This window comes from Oryzias melastigma, linkage group LG3 (assembly GCF_002922805.2).
Source record: "Oryzias melastigma strain HK-1 linkage group LG3, ASM292280v2, whole genome shotgun sequence".
Lineage (NCBI taxonomy): Eukaryota > Metazoa > Chordata > Actinopteri > Beloniformes > Adrianichthyidae > Oryzias > Oryzias melastigma.
Window position 1 is genome coordinate 21,934,131 of NC_050514.1, and position 18,684 is coordinate 21,952,814.

General features: G+C 35.4%; 1 protein-coding gene across 1 annotated transcript in view; it reads left to right on the forward strand.

The window, feature by feature from the left end:
• The window catches only part of smyd3 (SET and MYND domain containing 3), a 59,737-nt gene that overhangs the window by 23,999 nt on the left and 17,054 nt on the right, over nt 1–18,684 (forward strand). The window contains exon 6 of the mRNA XM_024296405.2: nt 18,594–18,661. Coding sequence (XP_024152173.1) covers nt 18,594–18,661 — 68 coding nt within the window. The remainder of the gene's footprint in view (nt 1–18,593; nt 18,662–18,684) is intronic.

An 18,684-nucleotide genomic window follows, 5' to 3' on the forward strand; every position in this document is an offset into this window, starting at 1 on the left:
TAAATGATGTAAATCTGCAGGTTTTAGGCAGCATGAGGCCTGTATACGGTGCTTGAGTACTGGAAGGCTTGTGTGAGTGGGGTTGGATTTGCTTAATGAACAGCTTGTGGCTCCAGCTGCAGCCGCCGCCGCTGTTCAGGCTCCTTTGTCATGTTTCCCATTTTTGGCTCTCTTGACCGTTAGTCCATCAGTTATAGCCGTTTTATTTCTGTGGTGGCATAAAGGAGTTTAAACACATTGATACATCACCAAAATAAAAGCTCCTTTGTTGACTTTCTCAGTTGCTCCTGGAATTTCCCAGGCGTGCGAAGCACTTGTGAACCCTTTCTGTGCACGATGACCTTTCAAAGACCCAAGTGAAGAGTGCAGAGTTTTTCCTGATGCTTCTGTCTGAAATTTAAAACCACATGAACCTGCGATAGTTTCATATTTTCACAATACACCAGGGTGGAGGTTCTCATCCTCTTATTATTCCTTCAACAAAGCCAGATCTGTGAGTAGCAAGGTGCCCTGTCTTGCTGTTACAGCATTTTCTCTCAAATATGGAATTCTACAGCTAGTTTCTGACACTCTACCTTTTACTTTGTTGTCTATAGGACAAATATTGGGGTATTGGTCACACAGTTAAAGGGAATGTGGTTAAGCAAGTTGAACATAATTTCTATCTGGATCAGATGGATATTTAAATTTACTCGTTATCTTAATGTTTTCATGTTTGGCTATAGAAACAACTTTCCTTCCCTACTTTGAACATCTGATTCTCTTTCCCTCAAATAAACCCAAAGACTCTAATTTCTCCATTGCCCCCTGCTGTCTTCATATTGTTGATCCAGTGCTTAGTGCACATGACATGCACTACAGAAATCGGGCTCTTCAAAGACCTCACCTAAGCTCTTAACTCTAACATCTTACAAAGGAGGAAATCTCCCGGCTAGAAAGAACATTTTTTTTCTTGACATGCATGCAAAACCTCGATTCTCACAAAGTACAACGTTTTACTGGAGTAGAATGGAGTAGAAAGGAAGTCGTCAACTTGTGCTTCAGACACATTAGACATGTGACACATTTTGCTTATAGTGTTCACACTGTACAAAGAGGGAGGGACTTCTCCTTCTTTTTCTAAAGTTTAGTAGCGTATGTCTGACCTCTACAACGTGATTAGGCCTGGTACAAGTCTCGTAAATCTTACTCCAGGCTGTTTCTTTCACAGCTCTATTCCAATATACGAAAGACTTGGTGTCATATCTGGAGAGAATATAGTATCATTCACTTTGTATGTGCGTAATTCTTGATTTGTAACTCACACAATACATTTTGTGCGTAACTTTGTGTACTTGCAATTGTATATTCACATGTACAAAAACTATTAAATAAAAAAAAAAGTTTACACATGCACAACTTAAAATTACAATAGCTTGAAAGTAACTACACACATGAATCTTTAAAAAGTATGAACAAATCACCTATTACACTCACAAAAAACACATTTAAGCACAAATCTGATGTGAGATTCTTTTCACGTTTTCAAGATTTGTGCCTAAGTAATGAGTTTAAATGCAGCTAAAATGCTGGCGTGTCAAATTTTCCTATAAGCCGATTTGAAAACTTTACATTTTCCTACTTTCTTAAACAGATATGCCAAATAGTTAAAGTCAGAATGTGTTTTTTAAACTTTCACACTAAAGTTTCTCAATTTAAAGGAGCTTCTGCCTCACATGCAAACCTTCAAATCTCTGAATTGTGCAGTGAAGATCGTTTCTACCTTGTTTTGTCTGACATGCTGTTCCACCTTTACAATCTGGTTTTGTTTTTGCCACTGAATTTATGATGTAACTAAGATAGTTATTTAATTTATTAAAATGAATTAATAAAAAAAAAAAACAGAGTTTGACTTGTTTGCCTGTCCTCATTTTAGAGCAGCAACATTATGTATGTGTGGGTGAGTGTTTTTTTTTTTTTTTTGCTCCCTCACTGATGGAAACAACAAAGACACACAAAGATGAAAGCAAATAGCATGGGACAGTTGTCATCCTTTCATTTTGACTGTCCGTTTGGGATGTTTCTCCACATTTTAGGTCTGACACATGAAGTTAATGTGTTTTACTACATCTCACTGCAAATGTTTTTGCTTGATAAATGTAACCTAACTGAAGCTGGAGGTCTGCAGTTTTTTAAGATTATTACAGACTTTGAGGGTCGGTAGCGTCTGATGTCATTTCACACGTGCACATCATTATTTTTTAAACATTATCTGTTGTAATTCAGATTTGTCTGCTCCAGCAAAGGAGATTTAATACAAATACATTGCTTATTTAAGATTTTTTTTAAACTCTGTTGCTTTCTAACTGTCAGATCCAAGCTTTAAAAATTCAAAATGAACCTTTTCATTATTTTTTCTTAATGATTAGTTCACAGCTCAGGATCAGGCTCAGTAATACTGAACAGAGAAGTGGCTAGTTGGCGCGTCTCTTCTGGTTCATTAAGCTTAACCGCAAATGTTAATGTTTAATGTACGACACAGTGGCTCTCTACTTCCTCTCACCTGTCTGAAGGCCATTATTGTCTTTTATGTTGATTGTCTGTGTCTTGTGGAAAAGAACCAATTTAGTGTTTAAAGTTTCCAGTAAATAAAGTTTAACCATGAAGATTTTTATTTCCATCCCGGATATAAATTAGTTTGGTCCTTCAGTTTTTCCCTCTCATCCGTCTCCCGTCTCTGTTTTTGTCTCTTAAACCACAGCTATGCAGGAAAGGCTCTGTTGTCTGTTAGGAGACTCTGACAACAAAGAACCCCCTTACTTTTAAGTTTTCAGTCTCTCTCTCCGATATTTGTATCTGCCAACTTGTAAAGCGTAAATGCCCATGAAAGCTTCAAGACTCCAAAGTAAACTCACTGTATCTCATCATTAAGAGAACTATTCTTGGAGCCAAGGCCGATAAGTATTAATTTAAGACGGACTCACTGTCACTCCCCGATGAAGGCTGAGCTTATATTTTGAATAATTTTCTGTTTTTTTTCTGAATACAGGACATCAGTGCAGCACCTTGTCTAATCTGTCAGCAGCAGCTCCTTTTGTTTGCTCCTCTGTTTATGGAAAAACTTATGGCACTGTGTTTGCATAATGGTTTGTCCCTAATGTCATGTGTAAAGCCCATAAACATAAAAGTGACCGTAGTAACTAATAAGCTAAATTTCTGGACTGAATTTAGAGCTAAAGACAAAACTGTACATTTTTTTGAAATACTTTTTTTTCTTTTGGTGTTTAATCTTTACTCTGTTAAGGTTTAAGTATCCACTAATGCAGGCTATGCATTTTATACCAAAACAAGTTCAAATGTGTGAACTGTATGTACACTACTGTTTTTTGTTTTTTTTATCCTCAACTGAAACAAGAAAAAAAAATACTTTTTTATTTTATAAAAAAAAAAAAATAATTAGACTTCTATTTTTGAGCTATTTACTTATGTATTTGCATGTCAGACCTTAGAGATCATTTTAAAAATTTAAATATTTGACAGAAATAACACAAGTAAACACAAAATGCTGCTTTTTAACATAGGACTTATTGTATATTTGTTTTATATCATGTGTGATTAAAGAAACCCAGAAGATAAACAAATAATTGATTCTATGCATGAATGGAATCTATAAAGAAATTTGAATATTACTTTATGCATTTAGCAAGTAAACATATTAACAATATATAATGCATACCTTAAAGTCTCATTCCGATTATTTTATTATTTTATCTATTTTAAAAGTGGACCCACTTTCAGTGTCATTTCTGACATATTTTCTGCCGAGTGGCTATATTTCATTAGAAATTCACTCCTGAGTAATGTGCAGGACTATTGGCATGGAGCAAGCCCGTCCCCCTTTCTACGCATTCTCCCGCTAGCTTATATACCCTCACAACTCTAAATAAGATTATCGATGCAACAGAAATGGCGAGCAAAATTGGACCGATTCAGTCGTACACCTTTGAGCTAGATACCAGCACAGATGTGGAAGACAAAGACGTATATGGATCTTTTTGTTGCAAGTAAATGCATCAAAATGGAGTGGAGCAGGGAGCTTGTGGCTTGCCATAGCCTTTATGTCAGAGCTACAAGCTTTTTCCACTGGCAAAAACTGTAGTAGCTCCTGATTCACAGCGATTTGAACAAAGAAATACTCAGAAATTAAATTTTAAGTGTACTTTTCTTTACATAAATATGTCCTCCATCATCAGAAACATTCCACATGAACATGTTAAAATGACCAAAAACACTATTTTCATTGAAGTGGCTCCTTAGAAACATCTGCAGACTGAATTGAGGGCAGCAGAGCTAGCTCCTCAGATCAAAGCTGTTAAGCCACCTTCGCTAAAGCTCTACCAGACCTAAAACAAAACTTTAACACAAATCAAATATAAAAATCAACATTTTTGAATGTAGTATGCAAAAATGCTGAATTCTCTAAAGGTAAAGACAATGTGAACAGAGTATCCTGTAGATCTCCTGCTATCCGAATCTCATTAATGCTTAACTGTCCCAGCTTGTCACCACAGCCCTGAATCTGCAGTCTCTGTATTGATTGAATCTGGCAGAGCATGTTTAGACATGTCAGCAGTTTTTTCTGGCCCACAGTGAGTGGGATAGAAAAAGAATATTAAAGGATTAAATTATGTTTTTCCCCATGTAGTTTATATTTAACAGTTTTATGCAGTGATATTTTTGCAATCAGCCACTTTGAATTTGACCCACATTTCTTTATTCATCCTCAAATTCTGTTGTGACGCGTCTTATCCACTGTTTCCAAGCACGTCACTGATTGAACAGTTTTCACGACTTTGCCTCTCAGAGAGACCTAAAGGGATTTTAAGATTTAATGAGCCCCTCCCTGTAAACACCCCCAGGTGGAAATGACGAGAATGTGAAAAGGATGGGAGGGGAAGATGACAGAGAGGAAGGACAGACAGCAAACACTGGTGTCCCCCTGGACTGGTATGTCTAACGTTGCGCAATTACAATTGGGAGCCCCTTTAATTGACTCCATCTGTGAACCCCTGAGTATTCACCGCGTGCGAGAAAAACACAAAAGCGCTAACAAACAGTTTAAAAAAAGACTTCTGTCCTCAAAGGTACGCTTAGATCTTTTTTAGGATAAATAAGATGTTATGCTAGAATTTATTTATAGGTGTTGAGGCTCAGGGCTCTTCATTCATTTCATTTTGGACTGAATTTGTTGACTAAACTTTATAGCTTTATTTCCACTGAGCAGTCCGGTTCAGTCCGGTATCATCTGGCATTTTGAGCTTTTCCATTGTAAAATGGACTCATTAAACTGTACCAAGCCGTATCTATTGGGGTTGTAGGTCCATAGAAAAGTGGAACAAAATCGTTGAATGGCAGAAAGTGATGACATCATTACAAAGCGCCAATATCGTGCTCTCTTAAGCCAACGTTTCCAACAACCTTTTCAACCTTTCAAACTGCTTAGTGGAAACAAGGCTTAACTGAGGGAAAATGTTCACCAGAATTAACTGGACCGTACCATAACACTCCTTTCTGTACTGTACTGGACCGGACTGGACCACTCAGTAGAAACGAGGCTTATGTTTCTCCACGTTTTAAAGTCCCACTCCAACTATATTGTTTTCTATTGTAATTTGTTTCCAGTGGTCCTTTAATTATAATTTTGCAATTTTGGACCCAAAATCAAAAAGCCTGTTGTTTTCAAGAACATATTTTCTGTAGAGCTGCTGGAGCTCATTAGAAACTCGCCTCTTTGTTGTATTCAGAACTACTGGCGTGGAATTTAGCTCTGTTAATTTCCCATCAGCTCTTTGATTACACTTTCTCCTGCTAGCTTATAGCACCTCACAAGCACAAGCTAATATTAGTGTAGTAAAACAAACGGCGAGTAATATCAGAGCTTTCCAGCTGTACAGTTTTGAGCCAAATGGCAGCTCAGATGAGAAAAATGAAGATGATTATGGGTCTATTTGTCTCCAAGTGAATGGATCAGAATTGTAGCAAAGAATGGAAACTTTGGCCCACCCATGACCATTGCTGTGTCACAAACCCGAGCTTTTTCAAACTACGGGTTTTCTTCTACCCTACCCGAATACGATTTGAGTTTAAAATTCTCTGAAACCCAGTTTTAATCCTCAATTATTTTGTGCATGTCCTTCATCATAAGAAATCTGCTACAACAACATGCTAAAACAGGATTTTCATCAGAGTGGGTCTTTAAAAAAACAGTTTTGGCATCTATGACTGATGATATCATTTAAAAAACGTCAACTAGTTCTACATGAGGCAGATTTAATCTGACCTTTAATGCTGCCATCTACAAATTGGTTTCATATTTATCAATGTACATCAGCAAGCAAATTTATATAAAGAGACTAATAATGACTGACTTGTTCCATTTGGCTCCGGACATGAAAAACAATCATCCAAGAGTGTCTTTGTCCTTTTCTTTCTAAAGAACTCTATAATGAGATTTTCATATAAAGTGCATTAAGCAATTAAAGAAGGCAATAGTTGGTTGATTAATGATCAACCCTATAGGCAAGGTGTATATTAAACCGCTTTTATGTATCCATTTTATTAGTTTGAATAGCTTTAGGCTAACAGTTATCCTCATTTTCGAACAATGATGTCTTATAATGACAGGCAAAGGGGGTTAGGGGTGTTCTGACACTTGTATAAAGAAAGGTGGGCCAGTGTGGTTTTTCACCCAGCGTGTCCCCTTTTACCAAACATACATAAGTGGTGCTCTACTGTTTCTAAATCTAGAGCGTGTTCTAGTTTCACAGGTGGGGGAACGCAGGAGGCTCTTTGGAGAAAGAGGAAAAACCAGAGTAAAGAGGGGGCACGGAGAAAATGAAGCTGGGTATGGTTTGGAATCAGAAAAGAAGATTAAATGAAGAATGTTATATACCCATCAAATATGGGATACCTCATGACCTGAAATCACGCTGGCTTAAAATGCAATAGATGGGCAGATGAGCAGGGTAACAAGGTGCAGCACCGGGATGCATGAAATCTTGGGAGATTCTGCTTTTGTCCCGGATAAAATTGGTATTTGGAGCGTCTGTGCATGGGGATTTGTTCTGAAGTTGTCATTTTCTAAACATGAAAGGAAAGGAACCCCTCCCAGATGTCAGCTCGCTGGTGGGCACATCTACTGGTACCAGACATGTCAAAGCTTCGAGGTTTTTGGTCTTTGATTTCACATCAGTTTCTGCTCAACACATACTCCATCCCCCACCTCCCCTTAACCCTTTTATTCTTTCATCATCCTGTGGTTATATTGCTGGATTGGTCGACACCTCTCTGAAGGAATAGGCAATGAGCTGAGAAAGATCAGAAACGAGGGGCATGGGGGAGGAGAGGATGATTAGGGAGCTTTTTTATTGAAGAATGAAGATGGGCTGGTATCTGGAGAAGACTCTCAGACTGAGCAAGTGTTAAGTGATTTATTTTTGCCGTTTTAATTATCTTGTGACATCTCTTTTGAAGGCTTGAGACCTTTAGAAGGAAGTCATCTGGAATTTAAGGTGGTATTTTATGCTCAGTTTGCCTTTAGTCTAAGATTTCAAATGAAAATGTTTTTGCAAAGAAAATGACTTAAACTTTCTCCATAGAGAATTGGCTTTACCAGGTGAATAACTCAAGTGCATCTACACATAGTTCAGCTCTCCCACATTCCTCTTATTTTCTAGAACCACTTTGCTGTGCTGTAGTGTCAACAGTTTAGCCAGTGCTTGACCCAGAAGAGTTATTTTTCTATGATCTAAAACAAAATAACCCCACTGGAGTCATGTGAGATCTGTGTCATTTTTATTTGATAAAGACTTCCACCAACTGTGTGCATCACAGAAAGAGAGGATGATAGCAATACTTTGTGAAGATGGAAACTCTGAAGGTGGAACTTAAAGGCAATTTGTCTGACTCCTGCCAATACGAGACGAGCTCTTCCTACAGGTCAGAGTGGTTTCCATCACGCTGTTAAAAAAAAAAAAAAAAACACTGGAAAAATATGGTTTCCAGTCAGTCACCTGCTGTCATTCACTTCAATTCCAAGATCCTTGTTTGCATTCAGGATTTGTTTTTGTCCATCGACCCTCTCTCTTCCACCTTCTGCATTTCTTTCTCTAATGATGTTTCCCAGACTGCTGAAGGTGACCCACATATGTATGTAAAAAAAAAAAAAATACTCAGAAATGCTGTTTTACCTTCTTATCCTGGGTATCTGTGCCTTGCGCCATAGTGTTTCAAAATTATGTTGTCATTAAAATGTCATTAAAGGTCAGTAAGTAAGGTCATTAAAATTTTACATAGCAAACCCAACAAAAGTATTGTCTTATTTGACATTTTCTTAATGAGCCCCCACAGCTCCATATAGGCAAACAAAGTGCCAAGTAAATTTGATTCTTCTGTTTGGATTATCTGTAAGACCTGATTCTAGACCTCTTTTTAACGGGATAACACTAGGGCTGGATATCGATAATATTTCCAGAAACAATTTGATTCAATTCACTAGAGCCTGGATTGATTTGATTCAGATTTTTTATTTATTCTTTCGATCCACTCATAATCTACTATATGTTTTGAATATATTTATATTAATCTGAAACAGTTCACATACTGTAAAATGTATTAGTGAAATAATGAGATTGTTAATAGCGTAGAGTGTTGCATGGATTCTCCAAAGGAGAAGCTCTAGTAAAAATGTTCAGATCATTAACATTGTAAACATTGTTCTGCTTCTCCTGGAGGGCGTTTCAGTTTGGCCACTAGGTGGCAATTGCGCTATAGCATTACACCTTATTCCAAAAGAAGAAGAAATATCAGCCAAAAATGTCTTTTAGTCCTCAAATGGTTACTTTAAAAATATTTTCTTAAAAGAGTTTGGAAAATTCATGCCTGTGAGTTTATAAAGATGTTAATTTAGTTAATAACGAATGTTTAGATCGACCAAGTGTTAGCATTAGCCGTCCTATGGGAATTTCCATTAACCGTTACCATCAAGCTAGCGGACGTTAGCTTTATGTGCTAAATGGATCTATATTTTTATGAATCGATTATTGATCTGTTAAGCTTAAATCGATTCAAATCAATTAACTGATTTCATCAACCCAGCCCTATTAGAACACACACTGTCAGGTGTACAAGATGACATTATTATGCATGAACTTTTTCATAACATGATTTAGAAACATAACTAGTAAACTATTCTTTTTTTTTTTTTTTTTCAAATATTCACAAATCATAGAATAATCCCTTGAATTTGCTCTTAAATGCATAGATTAATGGTTTTATATGTTTCATCATATAAGGCTCTCCATAAAGTGTTTAGAGAATCTTTTGAGATTATGGTAAAGTTGTGACCTATCGTCAAGACATATTGTTCCAGCTGAATCAAGCATCTAAGTGATAATCAGTTCCAGGTGTCTAGGTTCATCTTCAGCATCTTCATCATCTTTAGCTCTTCAATGGCAGAGTCTATAATCTATTTGATTGCACATACAGACCATAAAAGACCATGATTGCTGTTTGTCTTGGTCGTCATATCAAACATATGACGATCAAGACTTACAGACTGTGAAGAGCCATGATTGCTGTTTGGTCGTCATATGTTTGAAATGTGTTTTCTTGTTGCTAGTTATTCCTCCTCCACCCTTCAGCGTCTTCTTTTTTTATCTTCATAGTATACTTCATCTAATTCCCTTTTTTTTTTAGCCTGAAGCATATTGTTTGTTGCAGAGACAAAAATATTAGCAATGGAGCAGCTAATTACATACTTGAAGTGTGTGATTGTGTTGCGCTGACATTGCTTTTTTTCTTACAACATTTCATTGTGTTTGTGTGTGAATGCACGCATGCATGTGCACATTAATAAATAAGCCTGAACAAATGTATAAAAAGCATGTTTGTATTGTTGACTTAAAGAGGGAGAGAAAACAACATTGAACGTTTTGCAAAGCTCTTTAATTGTTTAATCATAATTTGTTTAGGAAAAAAAATATATTATTCAGGCTTGTATTGCAAAAAAAAAAAATGAAAAGCCCTCTCCATCTTTTACATGTTTTGTTGTGAAATAGAATTATTTAAGACCTGCAACAATTTGATGAGATGATCAAATAGATTAAAATACTAAACTAGACTAGACTAGAATATAATAGAAATGGATTTTTGGTCTTCCAAAAATGGAAAATTTGTTCTGAGGAATGTTACGTCCTGCTGCTGCCTGGGAAACAAGGAAAAAAAAAAGCGTTTCTAATTCCTTTGTTTTAGAACTACCTAAATCCTTGGTGGCATAGATTAATTCCTCAGAGTTTGGTTCATATTGACATGATAGGATCACACAGTTGCTCCAGATTTGTCGGCTGCACATACTCAAGTTAAATTTACAAATGCCTCATTTATTATATACTAAGCAGAAGTCTAACCCTTACATGACTATCAGTCATGTAAGGGTTGATGTAAAATTAATATGAATGTTAATCAAGTGCATGCTATAAGAATGCTGCACTCTAAAAACCAGCTGTGATAGTTGTTTTAATGATTTGATTTAAAATTTTTGTTCTGGCTAGTATTTTTCAATGTCAGCACTTTTGTGCAAGTTGTCATGGAGACTTTCTACCCGTCTGTGTATCAGTGATATTAGTCATAACCGTGTCTTTCCGTTGTGTCCTGTATCCTGTGTGTGCACCAGTGGAGATGGATGAGTGTAATTTTCATGGGTGTAGGAATCACTTTGTCACTAAAGGATGCACACACATTGTTTATGGCTGCACACTTTGCTTCAGGCTCTACTTTAGATTGGAAGCAGATTACATTACACCTCTACACATGTCAGTATACATACCTTTGAACCAACATGCATGGAGGTCTAATGTAATCTGTGGAAATGCTTTTTCCAATGATCCAACATCCAAGCATGTTTCAGGAGAGCACAGCACTGACCTTTGACCTCACAATGCAACGCAACCCAACATGGCAACCCCTTAACGGCTAGAATTATTGATTAAAAAATATTAGATTGTCGTTTAATATGAGCCAAATGTTAAGGTCTATTTTGTACATATGAATTGGTAAAATTATTTTTATAAAGACAAATTAATTTGTAAAGATTTTCAAAGCTGTGCTCAAAAACATATTGTTTTATTGAAATAATAAGTCATAATAAGCCACTGCCTTACCAATAATTAAATTATAAGAAATTTCAACAGTCTTCAGAAACTGAAGCCTAAAACAAATATTGAAGTGCAGCAGAGTTGATTCTGTCTGATTTCAGAGTTTTGATATTTGTCTAGAATCTTTATTCAATTTTCCATTATTTTCTTAATTGATTTCTGATAGCTTCATATAATTGATTTGTGTCCCAGTAGGGGTTACATTTTTAAAAAATGGCTTGTATATCCCTATGATGAGAGTAATTTTACAGTTTGTAACTTCCGCTGCATTCAACCAAAGTGATGCTTTAGATAAGAGGTGAAGGAAATGCACAGAGAAAAGCCATTCAGATGTGACGGCATGCTCCCTGCAGCATGGAGAGAGGAAGAGCCGCTATTCCCTCATGAAACACTCTTTTATTCAGGCGCGGGCAGAGCAGTGAAGCAGGAAAAACGATTTCCTGCAGTGTTGCTTCAAAGAAAAATCGATCTGCTCTTTTGACTATTGTCTATTGTCTGATGTAACCCGCTCTCTAGCAGTCTGCCAAGCTTAAACTTTCTTTTTTTTTTTTGTTTATATCCTTTTGATTTCTCTCTTTTATTCATTTCCTGTCTTTATTTAATGTTCGAGGGTCATTCGTTTTCAGAACACGAGCAATAAGAGGTGAAGTAGAAACATTTGCAAACTAGATTAAACTGTTGGGTCAGTGGTTGCCACTATAGAATATGCTGCAAATAGATTTTGTCTATAAAATACACTGTAAAGTTTTAAAATGCTTCAGCATTTTCATTTAAATACTAACAGGGTTTAAAAAGATAGATGCATGCCATCAAACTATTTTAACAGAATCCTGGTTATTCACTGGTTAGTTACGGTAAACATGGAAACAGTTTGAATTTTTTTTGTGTATTTGTTTGCTGTCATGTAAATCTCTACATTAAGGGATTGATTGATATTATGGTCTATTTGCTTAAGAGGTGCCTATATATTAATTAAGCCACCAGAAGACACCGTACTGTTGAATGATCACATCATCCTAATGAGATGCGTAATATACCGTTCACCGGACATAACTGCTCAGCCGGGAACATTTTATTTACCAAATGTCCTCTGATGGAAAATGAAGGGTGAAAAATAGCCAGAGGACATATTCACAGGACATCAGAGGAAACGTGGGCTCCACTCATGAAGCTGAAGTTGTAAAACAGAAACAGCTATCATCATCATCAAGACTCTGCAGTATCTTTTAATTATCATTGCTGGTAAAAGAATGACTAATTCTCCTCTACAACTGTCTTTCTACAGCACTGTAATGCTCTACAGTCTGGCAAAACCAGACTTTCTCACGATGATCTATCAGAAATGGGTTGTTAGGTAAGTCCTGGAGACTAAAGGTTTGCTTGATAGAGGCTAAAAAAATAAATAAAACATATTCAAAAAATACACTTGTTATAATGTAAACAAGACAAAAACAGAAACTTGTCATAACTCAAACTTAACCTGACTAAGCTATTATCAGGAGAAACAAGAGTGACTGAGTAATTAAAACCAGGGACTTTCTCTGACTGAGGAGTAATCAAACTAATAGGAAGCAGGTGTGTCAATTAACACAAACCTGGTGTGAGCTTATTAACGAGACAAAGACACACCAATGTTAGACAATTCTGCATTATCTTGATAATTAAACCATTCCAAAATCTTTATGCTAATGTATATCGGTGTGAGAATTATAGAGAATATCTTTGAAAATTAATATGAATGTTAATCTGGTTGGATATAAGTCTACTGGGAGTGTAACTGTCATCTGAGTGTGTCTGTGTAAGTGATTTCTTGCGTTAGTTGAACCCTTTTTGTGTTCAAAATGTGCAAAGTTGCAGAGACAAATGTTAGCCTGTCTTTTTCCGTCCATGCTTTCATATGTAGGGAGTAATTGAAATCAAAATGAGTTATTAAAGTGTAGAAATCAATCTTTATAATTACACACAGCCTCAGGCAAATTGTAAGTGGGTGTGTGTTTGTTTATGTGTGTGTGTGGTGGGGGATAGTTCTATGGTAGATATTGAACAAAAGTCAAACTTGCCTATTACTACTGCCTTTCACTTTTTTATTTTTGGGAATGCAGAACAAAAAAAATAAAATAAAAAATAAAAAAAGCCAACCACATGGTGTAATACAACGGAGTATTAGGGCCAGTTTACAAACCAAAAAAATGTAATAACGACTTTAAATCTCGTATATTTACGAGAAAGAAGTTGTAACTGTTAAATTATGAAAATAAAGTCATATATTTATGACTTAAAAAGTCAAAGGGTAATTTTATGAGTTTTTCTCTCGTAAATTTATGAGTTTTAAAGTAATAAATAAATAAATAAAAATGGTAATATGACTTTTTTTGGTGGCCCTAATACTCTGTTGTAGTGTAATGCACCATTTTCTTGAAAATTGTTTAAGTGTTGAATTGAGATGAAATTCAAAATCCTGCTTTGATTTGACTGCTGTTTGATTTAAATTTTTATTTAGTAAAGCTCTTTAAATATCCACTTCATTGAAAATAGTGTTTTTGGTGTCTTTACGTTCTTGTAGGATTTCTCTCACGACGGAGGACATATAGTATAAAAATTAAGATTAAAATTGCATTTCTGAGTATTTCTTTATTCAAATCGTTGTAAATCAGGAGAAGATGAAAAAAAAAACGCAGTTTGAAAAGGAGCTTATCTGTGAGATAGAAAATATACTAAGGGGGCCACAAGCTTCCTGCTTTGCTTCATTCTGATGCACCTTAGATCACTATATCCATGGCAGATTCACCTTTGTGCTCTTCGTCTGAGCTGGCATCTGAGTCAAAAATGGATGTTGGATATCTAAGATATTGCTCGCCATTTACGTTCCACAGGTAATGTTACATTGGGGGTATGGGAGGGCTGTAAGCTAGTGAGAAAGCATGTAAACAGATGGGAAGTGGGGGCTTTGCTTGCTCCTCACAATGATCCCACCAACATCTCACAGGCGAATTTCTGATGAACTCTTGCTGCTCTGCAGAAACTATGTCCCAGAAAATGCCACCGATTTTTAAAATTTATATAAACTGCATAATCCTAATTAAAAGACAACTGGGAAGGCCTTTAGAATAGATCATAGGGTGATTGGAGTGGGACTTTGAAAACCTAAGTTCTGCTGTCTAAACATTTTTTTGACATTTAGATTAGACTGCCTGCCTGTAGGTTTTATTAGGACTTTCCTACAAAATACAGACTGTTTCTTTCTGTTAAAAATGTGGATCATCAGCTACAGTCAGACGTTTTCCAGTCAATGCCATCTCAAGTAGTTGTTATGGTTGAATGGCTAGAGAGTTGAAAGACAAGTTCCGGGGTTAACAGAGTCTGATGTTTACTTTGGTAGCTTTATAGAAATATATTCTGTATTTTACAGATTAGAAACTGCATACTTTGTGTGTGTATTTTTCCAGACTTTAAACTAGCGTCACATGAACATGCAGCAGAGTTGGAACTCAGTGAGAATGATGGTTTACCTTGTGTTTTTTCCCATTTGTCATGGTGTCAATTGCGAGATAAAAGCATCATCATTAGGTCATGAATACTTAATCAAAGCATTAAAAAAACCCATACTCACTCAAACACACGTGCTGTCTTTGATTTGCTTCGTTGGCCTTTGTAGTTTTTTTCCTCCAGAGTGACAGTAATTGAAGCGATTCCAGAAAACGCAAACTTATTTACGCAATTTTTTTAAATCGGCATGATGATGGGACTCTGGTTCTTCAAATCTCAACCCCCCCCCATTTACAAGCAGAAGAAATGAGCTTTCCTTAAGCTGCACACACTCTTTCTTTTTTTTACTTTTTACTTGGCATTCATGATAATTTTATCTCCAGAATTAACTATAGCAAGTGTTATGGGTGCGTTTTAGATAAAACCTATGGAAAATAAGCCAAACCTTTAATCATTCGATTCAGTTCTTATAATATTTAAGTGAAATTGATATATGAAATGGGCAAATGTATTGAAGTTTTTTTTTAATCCTTGTGTCCATATAACATTGTTTTTCTTAACCTATGAACTGATTTAAGCTCTAATTTCAGTGCAGCTACAATATATTTTTCATTTACATTTGTTGTTGTTTTGATTTTATCACAAGACAATCTTCACATCTATTACAAGTTCTTCTTATGGAACTTAAACTTAATCAGAAGGAAACGATGTAGGGACCATCATCTTTGAGAAAAATCTTTTTTGAAATCATAAAAGCTTTAATAAAATAAATAATGGGTTTATAGTTTTAGTAAATTTGTTTTAGGCTCAGCTTATTGAGTTTTGTTGTGGTTTATTATTAGAATAAGCTTAAATCACGTTATCTTATGCCAACAAACCGCCTCTGGTACCGGGTTAGGGTACAGAGTACCGGCTCGGTCTGCGTCCTGGTAGCAGACCCGGAGGTTGGGGAGCCGTGATTTAATTGGAACAACCAGCATCTCAAAATTCGACAAGTTGGGGACACCCAAAACCTCAAGTTTGGACGTGGAGGGTCCTTTAACCATACATCAATATGTGACGACTTGGGAATGAGCATGTGATGCTTCTGCTGGACAACAGTTGCTATTAAGATACAAAGTTCTATAAATGCAAATATGTAGTTGCATTTATAATTGCATTCTTCTGCAGCACAATCATGTTGATAATCAATAGTACAAGAAGACAAAGGATGAAAGCCTCCCAAAATCATGATAGTAAATGTTATGTTTAAACTGGCTTTCTTGCATTTTTAATTCAAATAAGAGATGGATCTTATTTGACAGTGTATTTTATTTTGAAAGGAAATTGTGTGTGCTGCTGTCAAAAGTAAAAAAAAAGGAAAATTATAACACTTTTATAATGCAATTATTGTAAATATTTGAAAGCTACTTTTCATATATAAATGGCTTAATGGTCACAAAACATATTTGTCCTAAAAGGTGAAGCAGAGCTATCAATGGTCTGTAAGAAACTGGACCAAACTGCTCTTTTGGTGTTAAAGATGGTCATAGATAGTCGTCAGCAGGCACAAAAATGTTTGAATAAAATTTTGGACAAACTGTTCCATTGAAATCTTTCAGTTTTTTTTTTTAGTTTTTCTCACTTCATGATTAAAATCTGCGTTTATTCACCCAGGAAGGATAGGATACCCCTACAAAAATGTCTCTCCTCACTAAATCTTCAACACTCTCAGCTCACATGAGGCATATTCACTCAGAAAATGTAAAGTATATGAAGCCCCTTCCATCTCTGATGCTCTAAAGGAGGCTGCCTTCTTCATCTTTATTGATGAGAAGTATCTTGATCTAGCTGCTGAAGGTTCCACCTGAAACTAAAGATTCACACAAGGAGATCCAGATGTGAGTCCTTGGAATAGTTAGTTATCCAATCATGATACAAGTCTCTGGAAACTTGTCATTTTAAGGAAAATTACACAAGAAATATTTGCTGCAAATCTAATGTCGGGCACAAACATGTGTAATTTTAGTTTAGTTAGTTTTATTAGACAAGAATTAAATGTTGTTGCTCAAATGCAGCAACCAAAAAAAAAAAACTTTTTTTCTGATTTGTCAAAGATTTTGTGTTTTATGGTGAATATATTTAGTAAAAAAGGTCAAAAGGCTGGCGTGGATTACATGTGTGTAAATTCTGGTTCTCCTGCAAATATCAGGCGTATGGAGACATCTGCCTTCAACTCACTCTGGGTCTTTGCCCTTTCCTCTGTGCTTGCCAGTGTTTTTCCTTTTCTTAGTAACACTGAGCGTTGAGTGAATACCAATGTCGTGGTTTTCTGCTTTCGCTGGACCATCGCTGTCTGTTTTTGACGACCTTATCCAGGAATTAATTTTAAAGCGTGGTGTTGCTCTAAAGATTTTTCATCGACGTTTCTTGTTTGAGCTTTAAATTGTGTGTTGTCACTGCAGAGATTTGAGTTGTTGCATTCTAAGTGAAATCCTTCTATTTTTGGTCAGGATCACATATTCTATCTATTTTCCAGTTTTCCTCTATCTTTGGCTTAATAACTAATTGAGTTTGTTTCAATGTATATATTTTAAAATTAATATACAGTAATAATATTGTTGTTTTAATGTCAATTTAAAGACTTTTCTTTAATATTATTTTAAAATAGTGTTTTTAATACTATCAACTTCTCGTGCAAACTTACATTTTTTTGATGGGTGCCATTTTTTAAACCTGATTTTTTTGTTTTTGTTTGTCCAAACAATCATTTTTATGTTTGTACATTTTTTGATGTGCACATAAAACTTTGCAAATGCAATTATAAATTGCTTTTGTGAAGATGACCACATTTTCATTCTCAGTTTGAAAATAAGGAGTGCTTGGTTTTGCCAAATGTGTTTAAGTGAGAAAAATAACTAATGTGTAAAGAGAGTAGAGTGAATAGGGAGGGTTTAATCTGCACCTGAAGCTTTTAATAAATATTTCATTTGTCAAAAAAATATCAGAAGTACAGATAATCTGTACAAGGAAGCAGTGGAGGAACTTCAGTTAAAACACTGAAAAAGATGTTACTGGAAGTCACTTTGTAGGTTGTATGTTGTTTCAAATTGCAAGATTCTTACATTTTAAACTAATAAAAGCGCATTTGGTTTAAAGTATGACCTATACTGTTTTTAAGTAAAAAAGCTGAAAGCTCATATTTTTTAAGCTCATGGTAGTAGTTGCTGATGGTTTATATAGTGCACCTTCAAAATGATCATTCAGACCATTCTTTGTCATAACATAAAGACAGAAAGATGATTAAAAATCATTTTTTATCAGTTTAGTTAATCTTGAGTGGTAACTGCTTCCACGTTTCCTTATGAAAAAAGCAAATTGAGCAAGTGAGACATAAGATGTGTTTTATTTAGCTAAAAATGACTCTTATTGTAAAGCAAATAGAATTAAACATTTTTTAACATAGTGTATCACATTATGGCTTTTTGTTATTTTTTGTTGAAAATGTTTATGGATATTCATTTTTTTCCACCTTTTTTAAGTTCTGTATCTGTTGCAGAGTACTAGAATTACTTTATGAATTTTAAATCTGTTTTTGTTTCACATTTAACCTTTAATTAACATTTTTTTTTTTATAATAATGATACTTATTGAAAGCAATCTCAGTTTTAATCTCTTTTTTTTTAATTTAATGGAACATTTTTTAAGTAACGCGTATTTTGTACAATTTTTTTCTCAGAATTTTTATTTTTTTAAGATTAAAAAACGTGTAATTTCGCACACTTCATAAGTCTCTGCATGCCACATTTCATGTATGTGCCCCTGGGGTTTAACAGGTTTGCAGAAATGTTAGACAATGTCCTCTGCAGACAAAAAAAATGTTTTGAGATAATTTAATAAACATCTACTATCTCTTTTGTCATTTTTTTTCTTAAGGTGACATGTAATTGTTTCACCATCAGTGATGGAGAGCTACAGGAGCTAGGAGTGGGGCTGTATCCAAGGTAACACACGCATGTTCACATTC